We start from the raw sequence: 14,756 nt of genomic DNA, 5'->3' as shown, positions 1-14,756 counted from the left end.
CTCTATCTCCCCCATCTTTTCTGTCTCGAGACCCGAGATTCTCTGTTCCCTCACTGGTCTGTTCTGTCGCTGTCGTACTTCAATGAGAACCGTTCTTTTGTTTTTTCTTTAAGTACGCCTAATATGACACATTTATGCGAAAACACGTACTCAGAAGTCTATTTCTACAAGGACATGTTCACGTATGTAATACACAAAGGTGTGAGTGGAAAGTCACAAGACACGGTACTTCGTGTATTTCTTATGTTTCTTTTATTCCTGATTTTAGTTTTAATGAGGCCATTTGTGTCCCAGAAAACATTTTTATTACCTTTATTGTGACAAACCCTGAGGCAGCGCCTACTGTATACCACACAATGTTACAGGGGCTTTAAAAAATCAACTAATTTAATCACGACATAAACTTAAAGACTGTTATTTTATTGTGAAAAACATTATAGATGGAGGTAAACCCTCTGGGGAGCCCCTTCCCCGTCTCACTGTCCCTCTTAGGCAGGGGACCCGTAGCACATACTGCTGGGGGACATCTGCTCTGTGAGCTATGCATTTGTTGAGGTACATAAATACGTGCTCCTAGAAACAGACTCTTCTTTCGAGTATGTTTTTTTTCTTTTACCTAAGTGTGTCATGCTTGACATATTTTTAAGTTGACGTACAAAAAAAAAGCGCAGATCATACGTGTGTAGGGTGATGAATTGTGATAAGCTGAATGTGTCTACGTGACAGTCACGAAGTCAAGAAACAGAACATTCCCAACCTGCACGAGCCCCCTGCATAAGCCCCAACCCAGCGCCTACCTCCTGAAACTTACCAGTAGCCTAATTTCTAGCAGGATAGTTTTGCCTAGTTTCAAGCTGTTGATAAATGGAATGATTTATTGTGTCTGACTTCTTTTATTTAGTCCTGCTTTCGTGATGCTTTCATGTTATACCTGGTTGTAGTTTATTCCTTTTTGTTATCGTATAGTCTTCCTTTGTGTGACTATTCCATGATGTATTGATCAATTTCCCCGTAATGGACAGCTGAGAGGCTTCTGGCTTGGGGCTATTGTGACTCAGGCTACTGCGAACATTCTAGCACCTGTCTTTTGCTGAACGTTAAAGGGTGCAGTTCTGTAGGTAGATACCCAGGAGTGGAATAAATGGGTCAGAGTAATTAATATGCTTCTGCCAAACCTAGGATGTTAGTCAATTCAACCAAAGTTCTCTTAGAAGTATATTTTTACTCCTTTCTTTTTTTCACTAAAAGAAGTCACCATGGACTTTTTTTTTTTCATGCCAGAACATTTAGACAAGCACAGAGCTCATTCTGTTTAGCTTTTCCATTACGTGATATACCGTATGCTCTCAGGCCCTCTCTCTCTCTTCCTCTCCCTACCTCTTTACCACCCCCCCCCCCCCCAGTCTCAAGCAGTGCCGTCCATGATGTGCTGTCTGTCAGCCCATCTCCCTAGTATCTGCGAGGTGATGTAACGCTGTTGGCGGAGTCTAGCTTGTGGTGTCTCCACACCCCTCCCCCTCCCCCAGAAGTCTCAGGGAGGGAGATCAGTAAAGCCCCTCCCTCCCCCCCCCCCACCCCCCACCGCAGTAGCGCAACTCTCAAGACCTGCAGGGATGGTTAAAACCAACAATAACACCATCAACCACAAAGGAAAAGACTTCTGAAGCAAACCACAAAAACTCATAAGGCAGAAAAAGGATGCATTTGATAACATCCAAATAACGATTTCTCTTAATGAAGGCACCATGGGACAAATATCCGATAAGACGGCAGAGTGGGACAACGTATTCAGAATGTCTAAAATCAAGGGGGGGGGGCACCTGGGTGGCTCAGTGGGTTAGGTGTCTGGTGTCGGCTTGGATCATGATTTCACAGTTTGTGAGTTCAAGCCGTGTGTCAAGCTCTTTACTGACAGCTCAGAGCCTGCTTCAGACCCTCTGTCTCTCTCTGTCTCTGCCCCTACCTCACTCACGTGCATGTGTTCTCTCTCTCTCTCTGTCTTAAATATAAATAAACATTGGGGCACCTGGGAGGCTCAGTCGGTTAACTGACTGACTTCGGGCTCAGGTCACGATCTCACAGTTCCTGGGTTTCGAGCCCCGCATCCAGCCCCTCATTGGGCTCTGTGCTGACAGCTCGGAGCCTGGAGCCTGCTTCTGATTCTGTGTCTCCCTGTCTCTCGGCCCCTCCCCTGCTCGCACTCTATCTCTGTCTCTCTCTCAAAAATAAACAAACACTAAAAAAAAAAAAAAAATTCAAATATAAATAAACATTAAAGAAATAAAAAAAAAATCAACGGGAAATTAATCTTTAGAATGTGAAAGTCGCAGCTGCAAATCAGCAAGAGACACAGCGGCTCTGATAGAAAAATGGGCCAAGAGTGTGAGCAAGTGTGAGCAAACCCAACTCTGACAGGCACCTGAGAAGATGCTAGAAATTCTTGGTAACTGACCAAGGAAGTGCAAATTAAAACAACGGTGAGTCACCCTATTGGTCTGGCAAGATTGGAAGTTGAGGACAGTCTCCAGGGAGCTCTGCAAAGCCCCCACAGCCACAGAACAGGTGTCCGTAGAGCTGCATGGGTAGGTCTTAAAACACAGCATGATGACTGACAAAAAAAAAAAAGAAACACTATTAATATCTTATGATATAATGCACAATGACACAGAATAATTTTGTTATACATACAATTCTAAGGAAAAGCTTAATATTTAACATACCATGTATGTATAATAAGCATATAATTATATCGGACTGTGTAATTACATTAGCCCAAATATATAATTATGTAATTATGCATCATGTAATTCAAGAATATGGTACAAACTTATGTGCTATATATGACGATGATATTAACATTTCAATATTTAACTATTTAACACATAACAACATATACACATTAACATTTTATGTGTAATTTGAGCTGTAAGGTATTTTTTTGAAATATTTATTTTTGAGAGAGAGAGAGAGAGAGAGAGACAGAGATAGAATGTGAGCTGGGGAGGGGCAGAGAGAGAGAGGGAGACACAGAATCCGAAGCAGGCTCCAGGCTCTGAGCTGTCAGCACAGAGCCCGACGCGGGGCTCGAACTCACAAACCACGAAATCATGACCTGAGCTAAAGTCGGACGCTCAACTGACTGAGCCACCCAGGCGCCCCCAAGGTATTGTTTTGTAGAACTTACTAGATACCATTACATGTTAACAATAATTTTAGTATTATCAATAAGTTACCTGTATCAGTAAGTTACTATGTCATAGGCTCTAAAAGGTTCCCCCCCCTTTTTTTTTCCTAAAAGGTTTCCTCATGGGATCTTCCCCATGACCCCCGGTTGTGGGAACTATTCCAAATTCGCCCAAGTGACAGATGAGGAAACTGAAGCCCAGCGCCACAAAGGTGCGTGACTGACAGGAGGCCCAGGTGGGTATGATGTCCTGCACTGGGGCTCCAGGCCCCACAGCTGCCTGTTTTAGGGAGCTGCAGAGCCCCTCCGCCCGAGCTCCCCGGAGCCTGTGGGGACCGGGAGGAGCCGGTGCCCCCTCCAGGCCCTGGTGGGCCAGAAGCAAGAAAGAGCTGGTTACCCCAAGTCTCCCCTATTTACAAAGCCCAGGGAGCTCAGCTGCATGAAGGGATGGCCCAGCTAGTGGCCCTCGGCGGCTCAGGCTGCCCCTGGGGAGGGAGGTTAGAACTTGGGAGTGGCGTGGGTTGGGGGTGCTGGGCCCCACCCTGGGGATTTGGGTTGTTGTTATAATCAGGAGACTTTATGCGACTATCAAGACAACAAAGTGGGACGGTTAAGAACCCTAGCTCTGGGTTCAGACCCTTTGCTCGGCCTCTGTGCGACCTTGGGCAAGTCGCTCCACCTCTCTGCGCTCAGCTTGTCTCATCTGTAAAATGGGCACCACAAGTTACTGACTTCACAAGATTGTTGTACGAACTGCATCATTCATTCCAGTCGTGTCCTTAAAATTATTCATGGTGAGGACCATGCATGTTGACTTCCTCCTGTAAATGATGGGGACAACAGCAGGATTGGTGTGAGAACCAAACGAGATGCAGTGAAAATATCTTAGTTTGGGGTCTGAAATACAACAGGCCCACGAAAGACACCTCCTATGGCAATTATTCCTGCCTCAAAAGATTTTATCACGATGATGATGATGTCGGCAACACTTCCATAACATTTACTGTGCACTGGTACTAAGTGCTGTAAACACATTATCTCATTTAATCCTTACAAAAGCCCTGTGAGGTCCGTATTATTAATATTCTCCTTGCCAGTTGGGGAAACCGAGGCGCCGAGCTGCGATGTGACTTGTCCAAGGACACGTAAGGGAGTGGCGAGACTGGGATTCGGATCCAGACTGTCTAGCTCAGTGCTTTTTTAAGCATGGTGCTTTTTAAAGTCGGGAGACCTGGTGTGCATACCGGCTCCGCTGTAGGACCTATAGCAGCGGCTTCCCGGCTCAGAGCCTCAGTTTTCTCTCTGTGAAATGGGAGAATGACGGCATCTTCCTTACCAGGGAGGTGGAGAGAGGGCAGCTACCTTCCAGACTCTCCCGCTACAACCCCCCACCCCACCCACGCGTACCTCCGGCCGAGGTTTGGGGTCTGCGGGTGGGGCTCCGGTGAGGGGGCGTGGCCTTGGACGTCCTGGCCCAATGGGAACCGGGAGGGGGCGGGGACCTCCTCCCAGCTCTGTCCAGCACGCGAGTCCTCCTCGCAGTTCCATCTACCTCGCGGGTGCCCCAGAGGTCTCCGACCCCAGCCCACCCCCAGCCCACCCGCCCAGCCTGCGGCCCCCTCTTCCTATTCCCCGATCTCAGCCCGTGCCCCTCGGGCCTCGACATCATGGGTGACGGAGGAGAGGGCGAGGATGAGGTCCAGTTTCTGCGGACGGTGCGTATCTCTGTGCTAGGGGTCTCTGGGGTCATCTCTCCGGTCCCTCTGAGTGTCTCTTTGTCTCCGGGTGTCTCTGTCCTGATTGCTCGTGGTCTCTGAGTCTCGCGGTCTATTCCTCCGTCCCTTGGGTGACTGTCACTCTGTCTTTCTCCTTTTTTTTGTCCCTCAGTCTCGCTCACCTTTCTCACCATAGAGAATTAGAAGAATTTGGGACTGCAGAATGGGGAGGGGGATCTTCGGCCATCCTCTCTTCTGACATTAGCTATTTGTCCCAGAGAAGAGGGGCCGCTGAGACAACACCCCCCCCCCCCACCACCCTGGAAGCCAGCACTTGGGGAAGGTGGTTCTAATTCCTGAGCTTAATTTAGCTGTTCCCCTGCCCTGCCCACCCCCCCCCCCCCCCCCATCTAGGCCTAATTCTCTTCTTGCTGTAGACTCTGACCTAATTTAAATTCTTGGGAAGGGGGCTGGGGTGGGTTGGGTCATCTAATTCCTTTGAACTCCCAGATCCTGAGGGTCTCCTGGGGTTCCCTTGGGTTCCAGGTCTTTCTTCCCTCCTCCCTTTTGGTAGGAGGGCCAAATATGGCTGCTAATGGTCTCTGGGTAGTGTCTCTCCCTATTCATCTCTTTGGGTTGTCTCTGTGTCTCCGTCTCTCCATCTCTGCCTTCCTGTCTCTCTCTGTCTCTGTCTCTGTCTCTTTGTTCTTTAGCTTTAGGCTCTCTGCATTTCATTCTGCCTCTCTAGCTCTGTCTCTCCTGGCATCTCTGATCCCTGGCTGGGGGGCAGGGATGGGAATTGGAACAACAGGTGTCCCTCCCAGAATAGCTGGCTTTTCTGGGGACTGGGCAGGGGACAGGGAGAGGATAGGGGGGAGGGCCTGTCTATCTCAGAGTCCTTTCCACTTCTCCCTCCCGGTGGCTCAGCTGGGTGTGGGGCCGTGAGTATGGTTGGGGGGATGATGTTCTCTCTTCTGGGCCAGGTCTGCTGACCCTGCACTAGCCCCTCTGCTCCTCCTCCCAGGCCCTGGGAAATGCTGACACAGCATTCCAGGCCCCAGAATAGGACCCTGATGAGCTGGGTCCGGTTTCCTGGGAGGGAGGACCGGACAGCTGGGGCTGGTAGTGAAGGATAGGGACAGCTGGACATTCGGCCATGGGAGGAGGCCTAGCTTCACCCTAGACTCTTGCCCCAGCTCCAGCCCCTTAGCAGACACCATGGGTTGGGCTCACCCCTCCTCCCTGGTCCTAATAAGACCATGGCCATGGCCATGAGCCCTTAAGCAGCCACTCTGCGTCAGGTCCCATGCCCAGGGCCTCGGCCTCCTGAGATATCTAATTATATCCTCGGCTGCCCTATCTTCTGAGGTAGGGCCCTATCTTTATCTCGCTGGGAGATTTGAGGGAAACCAAGGCCTGAGTGGTAGAATCACTTGCCCAAGGTCAAGGCCAGGAAGTGTCATCTCTGGGTGCCTCTGGGAGCCAGCCTTCCCGCTTTCCCAAGAAGAGAACTGAGCTCAGACTTGCCAGGTTAGCCTGTGCTGGGTTCTGGAGGTCTGGCCCCGGCATCTCTTGTCCCCAGACTAGGTCTGTTTTCGTGAACTTTACTGAGATCACGTGGCTTTTCCCTCAAACACTTTGGACCACATCCCACCAGTCAGAAATACATTTTATATTGTCACCTACTACGTGCAGATGCACACATATTTTAAAAATCCAACTTCACCGAGGTACAATCGATATCAATAAATCGTGCCCATTTTAGGCGTCCCAATTCAGTGAGTTTCGACAAACTTTACACACCCACGTAACCACCATCATAATCGAGACATAGAACCTTTCCTTTACCCCGGAAAGTTCCCTCTTTTCCATTAGTCACTTCTAGGCTTTCATATTCAATATATGCTCCTTTGCCTCTGCTGCTTTTGCCCGGCGCATTTTTGACATTTATCCACGTGGCGCATATCGAGAGCTCATTTCTCTTTGTTGCGGAGTGGCATCGCGCTGTGTGGATATGCCACAATTTGTCTATCGGTTTACCTGCCGACGGACATTTGGGTTGCCTCTAATTGGTGCTGTTAGGGACAAATCGGGTGCGTTCACACACACCTATTTTTAACTGGGACGAGTTTCATAAAATGTAGGCAGCCCTTGGAACCGAGGGGCATGTTGCTATGTGCTGTTCTTGCTCCGCTTTATTTCACCTTTTAAGCACGGGGGCACGGCCCCCCAAATGATTTCATTTCCCCTTCGTGGGTGGCGACCTCTAGCCGCGCGAGGCTGGGGTGTCTCAAAGCACGGCCCACGTCAGAGCCTGCTGAGGGCTGGTAATGGTCCCGGTTCCCCGTCCACCCCAGATCCACTGAATCGTGCTCTTAGTGTCGGGCGGGAAACTAAGGCAGGAAGGAAGCTGCATTTGTAACCAGGCCACCTTCCTTCATTCTGCTGCAGGAGAAAGTTAGAGAATCTTGGTGTGCTGGGTAGGCTTCCAGTCTCTGGGTTACATGCTGGCTTTGCCATTGGCCTGCTTCCTAACTTCGGGCAAGTGATTTTAATGTTTCTCTCTGAGCCTCAGTTTCCTAATCTGGAAAGTGGGGACGAAAATAGGTACCATAAGGACTCAGGGGATCCACGCAAAATGTCTCCGAGCTCATCTCCTCCCGCTTCCTTGCTCGTGCTGCCGCCGCCATCCCGTCTCCCTTTCTATTCCTCAGCGCCCTCAGCGCCCTCCAGCCACAGGCCTTTTGCACAGGCTGCCCCCTCTTCCTGGAACGTTCTTCCCCCAGAGATGAGCAGGCCTGATTTCTTCTTGTTATTTGGACCAGGCTCAGCTCAAATGTCACCTCCTTGGAGAGGCTGTCACTTCACCCCCTCACTGATGTCACACACCCCTAACCCCCAAGGCCACTCTCCTACATCACCCTGGGTGATTTCTTTTCCACAACACTTATCACTGACATTCAAATCATTCACTTGTTTATTGCCTCTCCCCCACAAGGATGTCAGCTCTGTGAGGACAGGGACTTTGTCTGCTTCATTCGCTGCTCTGTGTCCAGTCTAGATCAGTGCCTGGCAAGAGCGGACGTTTAATGAGCGTCTGTCAAAGGAATGTAAAAGCTCGGAGCGTAAGGCCTCGCAGACAGTAAGTGTTTAATAAGTGCAAGCTCTGTATCCCTGTGCACACGCGAGCGCCCAGCGCGTGCCGGGATGTGGGGGTTGGAGACTAAAGGGCAGAGCAGTTATGGGGCCTCCTGCCGACACATCAGACGTCTCCTTCCTTCCCGGCTGAGGGCAGACGGAGGGCTGTGCGTGTGCTTCGAAGCCCAGGACTGGGGCACCTTTGCATGAGATGCCGGATGGAAGGGCTGGAGGCCGTGTGGCCTCGGGCGGGACGCCTAACGCCCTGGAACCCGTTTCCTCGGCTGTAAAAGGAAACAACCGCTGCCTGACTCAGCGGTGAAGAGCCGGAGTCTCTATCATTCTCGACTGTCGGAAAAGTGTCGGCCCCTCCTCCGCGTACATTTATATCAGTGCTAAGTGTAGATACGGGCAACTTCACTAACACGTGGAGAGGTGGCCTAGTGTTCTAAGAGTGTGACACAGAGAGCTGGGATCAAATCCCAGCTATGCTGTGTGACAGCGGTGTGACCTCTGGGTCCCAGTTTCCACAGGTTTCCCTTCTGGTCACCTCCGAGGGTCGCTGTGGGGATTCCGCGATGAGTTCGTATGTGTTAAGTTCTTGGAAGGGGACCCAGCCCATCGAAAACGCTTTCTTTTACTTACAACTTCAGCTTATAATCTCGAAAGCACTTCAAACTTCGAGAAAAGCTGCAAGGTTACTTCAAAGAACCCCCACGTGGCCTGAAGTCATTTCCCCCACAGGTTAAGATTTGGCACCCTTGATTTACCTCTCCCCCTCCCTCTCTCGGTCTACACTTCACTTCCCCCCTCAACTCTTTGGGGATAAGTTGCGGACGCGGCACCCTTCACTCCTAAAGTACTTCAGTGTCTGTTTCCGAAGAAGCAAGGGCAGTCATACAAAACCGCAGCACGGTTATCAATGTCAGGAAGCGTAGCATTGCTCTGATGCCATTATCTGTCGCCGTCCTACCTCGGCGTTTACCGGAGATGACAGGGGGTCCATTGCGGGATGTCCCTGCCCACCCTGGAGCCAGTCTGGGCTCTGGAGCTGCATTCACGTACCATTAGGAAGAACTCCTCGGGGGCGCCTTGGTGGCTCAGTCAGTTGAGCGTCCAACTCTTGATGGCGGCTCAGGGCATGACCCCAGGGTCGTAGGATCGAGCCCCGTGTGGGGCTCCGCACTGAGCTTGGAGCCTGCTCGGGATTCTCTCTCCCTTTCTCTCTCTCTCTGCTCTCTCTAAAATAAAATTTAAAAAAGGGAAAGACAAGAAAGCACTCCTTAAATGATAGCCATTACTGAAACAATACACAAAAGAGAAATTAGAGAAGGCTGAGCTTAAAAGCCATTGAACTTGGGGTGCTCATAGTTTCCACCCCCAGTGGCTCACCTTGGGGGCCCTACTGGAGCCAGCTGGACTGGGGTTCAAATCCCAGCTCGTCCCCTTAATCAGTCATGTGGCCTTGGAAAGCTGTGCCCCCTCCTTGAGCCTCAGTTTCCCCATTTTAAAATAGGGATGACACTCGTGCCTGTCTCGTGGGGCGTGAGAAGTGTGTGGAGCCCTGGGCACAGGCTCCTGTGTGATGACTTGTGAGGTGGGTGTTATCAGTCGCCACCTGTCCCGTGAGGAGAGGGGCGGGGTGATGGCACGGTGTCTGTGGGGGCCCTGACCCCGAGCTTTGCCCGCAGGACGACGAAGTGGTCCTGCAATGCAGCGCCACGGTGCTCAAGGAACAGCTCAAGCTCTGCCTGGCGGCCGAGGGCTTTGGCAACCGCCTCTGCTTCCTGGAGCCCACCAGCAATGCCCAGGTGTGTGTGGGAGTGTGGGGGTCTGTGGGGGCAGAGGCCAGGGTCCAAAGAAGAGGGGTGTGGGTCTGAAGAGAGGGTGCTGCTAGGAGAGAAAACAGAGAGGGGCTGGGAGGGAAAAGGGGCTGAAGGTTCCAGGCAGGCGGGAGGGGAGGTCTGAGGAGGGAGAGCAGGGGACCTGAGGGAAGAGGGAGGGTGGCTGGGGGCATGGAGGGCCCTGAGTTCAAGGAAGAGGGGGGGTGAAAAGGAAAGAGGGCCAGAGGTCGGAGGCAGGTAGGGGTGGAGAAGCAGGGGCTCGGGAGTCTCAGGAGGCAGGTGTCTAAGGGGGCAGAGGGCCTTGGATCCAAAGCCAAAGGGCCTGGAGGGCTGGGGGACACTAGCGGGGGACTGGGGGGCTGACTGGGAAGGGAGTTAGAGGCTGAGAGTGGAGGGAGCCTGGGTCTGAGGGCGAGGTGGACTCAGGGTCTGAGAGAAGAGGTGACCTGGGGGGTGAGGGCAGGGACTGGGAGAGGGAAGGGACGTGGAGTCAGATCGCGGAGGAGGCCAAGGGTCTGAGCGGGTTAGAGAGTCTTGGATCCAAGGGGGAGGGTGTCTGGGAGTCAGAGGACTGGGTGGGAGACTGGGGAGGGAGGAGAAAGGTTGGATGTGATTTGGAAGCAGGGTTCACGGGCGTGTGAGGGAGAAGACAGGAGTTGGGAGCGTCTGCTGGTGACAGCAGGAGACGGGGGGCGGGGGGCTCCTTTGGGATTGCAGAAATTCGGGTTATCTGCAGGGGGAGGCATGTCCTGTGGCGTTGGAACAGGTGCAGCGTGTCTGAGAGAGGGCTGAGGCTCGCTTTGGGATTAGGTGGGGGGTGGGAAGCTTCCGTGAGGCTCGGCTAGGGTTTAGGTGTTTGAGGGAAGGAGGCATGTCTTCTGTGATGCCGGTGTCCGCGGGGGTGGCAGGGTGCAGGGGCTCCTCCGGGGACCGGGGCCAGGTCTGGGTCTCCAAGGGGTGTGGGTATTCAGACCGGCGCTCAGGGGCCTTCGCGCCCCCCACTCACATCCCCCCCCCCTCACCGCAGAACGTGCCCCCCGATCTGGCCATCTGTTGCTTCGTCCTGGAGCAGTCTCTGTCGGTCCGGGCCCTGCAGGAGATGCTGGCCAACACGGTGGAGGCTGGCGTGGAGGTGAGGCTCCCGGCCTGGCGGGGCGCGGTGGCAGGGCTGGGTGGGAAGCCACGGGGGTCGCTCACCGCCTGCTCTTCTTCCTCTCTCTGCCCCGCCCCTCACAGGCCCTCAATTTGGATAAGTGGGTAGGTCTGGCCTTGGGTGTCACCTGCCTCTTCCACCTCTCCCGGCCCCAGGCCCTGCTCTTGGGCCCACGTCCTGCACACAGGGGCTGGGGGTCTCCCCCACCCCAGCTGTCAGGGGCTGTGGAGCCCAGACAGGCCAGCCAGGAAGGAAGGAAGGGGGTGGGGGCTTCTGAGCCCCCCGACCCGTTCCCGTGCCTGCTCCTTTGTCCTCTTTCCCATCCTTCCCTCCGCCCCTGATCCCAGCTCTTCTCTGCATGGGACCTCTCCTCTCACCTCCCCCCTGCCCCAAGTGTGGGTCACCTCTGCTCCAGGAGTGGGTCTGCCGTGTGATTAGGTGGCCCCATCACATGGCGCCCTCAGAGCATGGGCATGTGAGAGCCAGGATGGGAGGCATGACGCCATCGAGTGACCGGGTGTATATCCGATGTACCCACCCCGGGAGGGGCCCGGGCTCCTTGTGCTTCGGCGTGTGTGGCGGCGCAGGGCGGGGTCCCTATGAGGATGTTCAAATATTTAACACCTGGTAGGACTACCCAGGCGCACATGGGCTGCCGCTCAGCTGTCTTATGACAGGTTACGGCGAAAGGGACCAGGGTCCACGGAATACGAGTTAGGGGGGACTCTCAGGAGACCAACCGGAAGAGCGGTTCGGCCTCCCTGAGGGACTCTGGGGCCTGCTCAACAGGATGAAGGAGGCAGGGAGGACAGAGCGGGCTTTGGGAACTAGAAAACACCCTACCCACAGGCTTCTCAGAGACACAGCCCCTACTTCCATGAATGGGGAAACCGAGGCCGAGAATCTGTTGAGGGTCTGAGCTAAGGCTTTCTGGTGTCCGGGCGAGCATGGTATTTTATGGGGAGCGTATTGCCACGTAGGATAGGCCGGACGCCTGGTGGGGGGGGGGGGTCTGGTCTCACTCTGTGCCCTCTCTCCACCCCCTCCCCCCTGCAGTCGTCCCAGGGTGGGGGACACAGGACACTCCTGTACGGCCATGCCATCCTGCTCCGGCACACGCACAGCGGCATGGTGAGTGTGAGAGCGAGGGGGCGGGGGCAGGGGCGGGGCGAGGGCCGGGAGGAGGCTGACTCCCCTCTGCGATCCTAGTACCTGAGCTGTCTTACCACCTCGCGCTCCATGACCGACAAGCTGGCCTTCGACGTGGGACTCCAGGAAGATGCCACAGGTGTGGGGCTGGAGCGGGGAGGGCGGCGACGGGGGCGCTGCGGCCAGGGGCCGAGGTGGGGAAGGTGCAGGCCCGGCGGGGGCAGGGACGGGGGCGACGAGGGAGACTCGGACCAGCGTGGGGGGACCCGAGGCAGAGAGTGTGAGGGCGGGAGGCAGAGAGGGGGTGGTCGTGATAAGAGAATTTGGGGCCGAGGGCTGGGGACCCCTCGGGGAAGGGCATTCTGGGTAGTCCTCATCCTGACAGCCCTGCCCCCTCCCTAGGGGAGGCCTGTTGGTGGACGGCACACCCGGCCTCCAAGCAGAGGTCGGAAGGAGAGAAGGTCCGCGTTGGGGACGACCTCATCCTCGTCAGCGTCTCCTCAGAGCGCTACCTGGTGAGCAATCCCGCCCCCCACCCCCCACCCCCTGGCATAGCTACTACTGCCCAGGGCTGGGGGCGCACGGGGTCCCCCGTCTCCCGGTCACTGATTTGCCAGCTCTCTGGCCCCAGCGGTCGGTCGCCTGATTCCTGGTTTCCCGACCTCTGACATCCATTTCTGGTCTTCCGGGCCCCACTGCCCAGTTTGATCTTGGTTTTCCGATCTGTGATCTCTGATTTTCTGTCCCCTGTCTGCCGGCTTCCACCTTTGGTTTCCGGCCTCTGACTCCGGACTATTCTCACCCACCGTCTCTGACCGCCACCTCCCGGCCGCCCCCAGCACCTGTCGACGGCCAGCGGGGAGCTCCAGGTGGACGCCTCCTTCATGCAGACACTGTGGAACATGAACCCCATCTGCTCCGGCTGCGAAGAGGGTGAGGGTCCCAGACCTCCTGTCCCTAAACGGAGACCCCCAGAACAGACCTCCCACCTTGCCCGTCAAACATGTCCATACTGACCCCAAATCCAGAACCCTGGAGTTCAGACTCTAAACCCCACACTCAGTATCAGACACCCAAATCTAGACTCCAAAACTCACATGCCCCACTCAAGGTCCTGGAGGGCAGACCCTTAAACTCAGATCCAAAGCTTAGAGCACCGCATTTGGAACTTAGCCCTCAGATCCGCAAGCCTTAGAAGGCAAATACAGATGGAGACCTCAGCTCCCCACACCCAGACCCCCACATTCAAACTCAGATATCCAAGCCAAGACCTCTAATTCCGACGCCAAATCTCAGCCAACTGACCTCAGATCTCCAAACTTTAACCCCAGACATCTAAAATCATCTTCCAAATTCTTCCCGTGCTAAGATCCCAAAGCATGACCCCAAAACTTTGACCCCAGCTCTTAACACCCAAACCCCACACCCAAGCTGAGACTCAAACCACAGATCCTGAAACTCAGGCCTTAATGTCAAACCCACCAACTTCTAACTCTGAAGCTTCTCCAACTCAGACTTCGAAACTGTCGACGATAACTTCAGACCCCGAACCTCAGAACTCCAAAATCAACCTTCAAAGTTCAGACCCCAACCTCAGACCCAACCATCAAACCTCTAAACCCAGACCCCAAATCAAGACCTGACACTCAGAGCCCAATATCCAGAAATGTTAGACTTAAACCTCTGACCCCCAACCTCAGAAATCCAAACTCAGACCCACATTCCCCCCCCAACCTCAGCCCTGTATACCCAGACCCCCAAACTTAGATTCCCCACCTCGGACCCCAAATCTCATACCCCTGCTTCAGGCCTCAAACTTAGCCCAAATCTCAGACTGCCACTTTAGATCCTAAAACTCAGATCCCCAACCTCCCACAGGGGAGAAGCAGGACCCCTGAACTCCACTTTGGCTCCCAGGCCTCTCCAGGGCTCCAGCCCTACAATGAACACTTTCCCTTGCTCCTTTCCAGGCTATGTGACCGGAGGCCACGTCCTTCGCCTCTTTCACGGACACATGGATGAGTGTCTTACCATTTCCCCCGCTGACAGCGAGGACCAGCGCAGGTCTGGGTTGGAGACAAGAGGCCCTGGGGTGTTGGGGCAGGAGGGGAAGGGTAAAAGCAGGCTCGGGCCACCTGGACCCTATGGGTGGGGTTGGGGATCACATTCTGGGAGGAGGGCGACTGAACCCTTGACCTCACTCTCTCCCGTGTCCCCAGACTCGTCCACTACGAGGGGGGATCTGTGTGCACCCATGCCCGCTCCCTCTGGAGACTGGAGCCACTGAGAATCAGGTGGGAGGGGCTGGGGCTGGGGCTAAGAGCTCCTGGGGGGCCTGGGAGGGGAGAGAGGGTCTTGAAGGAAGATCTGAGAAAGAAACTGGAGGATTTTGAGGGGAAATCTGGGGAGCCCCAGAAGGTGATGAAGGTCTTCAGGGTCCCAGAGTCCTGGAGGAAAAGGACCTAGGGGAGGGTGGGCGTTCCTGAGGAGAGATTGGGGATCCCGAGTAAAAGTGTGGGGAGTAGAGGGAGAGAAAGTGGTGGGTCTGGGGAAACTGGGAGCACTGAGGAGCC

General features: G+C 54.3%; 1 protein-coding gene across 4 annotated transcripts in view; it reads left to right on the top strand.

The window, feature by feature from the left end:
• The first annotated feature begins 4,724 nt into the window (after positions 1 to 4,724).
• Positions 4,725 to 14,756, top strand: part of RYR1 (ryanodine receptor 1) — a 115,845-nt gene continuing 105,813 nt past the window's right edge. For all 4 annotated transcript variants that reach the window (XM_053906005.1, XM_053906003.1, XM_053906004.1 and 1 more), the window contains exons 1-9: positions 4,725 to 4,899; positions 9,729 to 9,848; positions 10,909 to 11,013; positions 12,091 to 12,165; positions 12,244 to 12,322; positions 12,586 to 12,698; positions 13,023 to 13,116; positions 14,154 to 14,247; positions 14,403 to 14,477. In XM_053906005.1, the coding sequence (XP_053761980.1) occupies positions 4,852 to 4,899; positions 9,729 to 9,848; positions 10,909 to 11,013; positions 12,091 to 12,165; positions 12,244 to 12,322; positions 12,586 to 12,698; positions 13,023 to 13,116; positions 14,154 to 14,247; positions 14,403 to 14,477 (803 nt within the window). In that variant the 5' untranslated portion in view covers positions 4,725 to 4,851. The remainder of the gene's footprint in view (positions 4,900 to 9,728; positions 9,849 to 10,908; positions 11,014 to 12,090; positions 12,166 to 12,243; positions 12,323 to 12,585; positions 12,699 to 13,022; positions 13,117 to 14,153; positions 14,248 to 14,402; positions 14,478 to 14,756) is intronic.

The sequence above is a fragment of the Panthera pardus genome, unplaced genomic scaffold, assembly GCF_024362965.1.
Source record: "Panthera pardus isolate Hobbes unplaced genomic scaffold, ASM2436296v1 HiC_scaffold_18, whole genome shotgun sequence".
Classification (NCBI taxonomy): domain Eukaryota; kingdom Metazoa; phylum Chordata; class Mammalia; order Carnivora; family Felidae; genus Panthera; species Panthera pardus.
The sequence above is the reverse complement of the archived record's forward strand: the minus strand, read 5'-3'. Positions and strand labels throughout refer to the sequence as shown.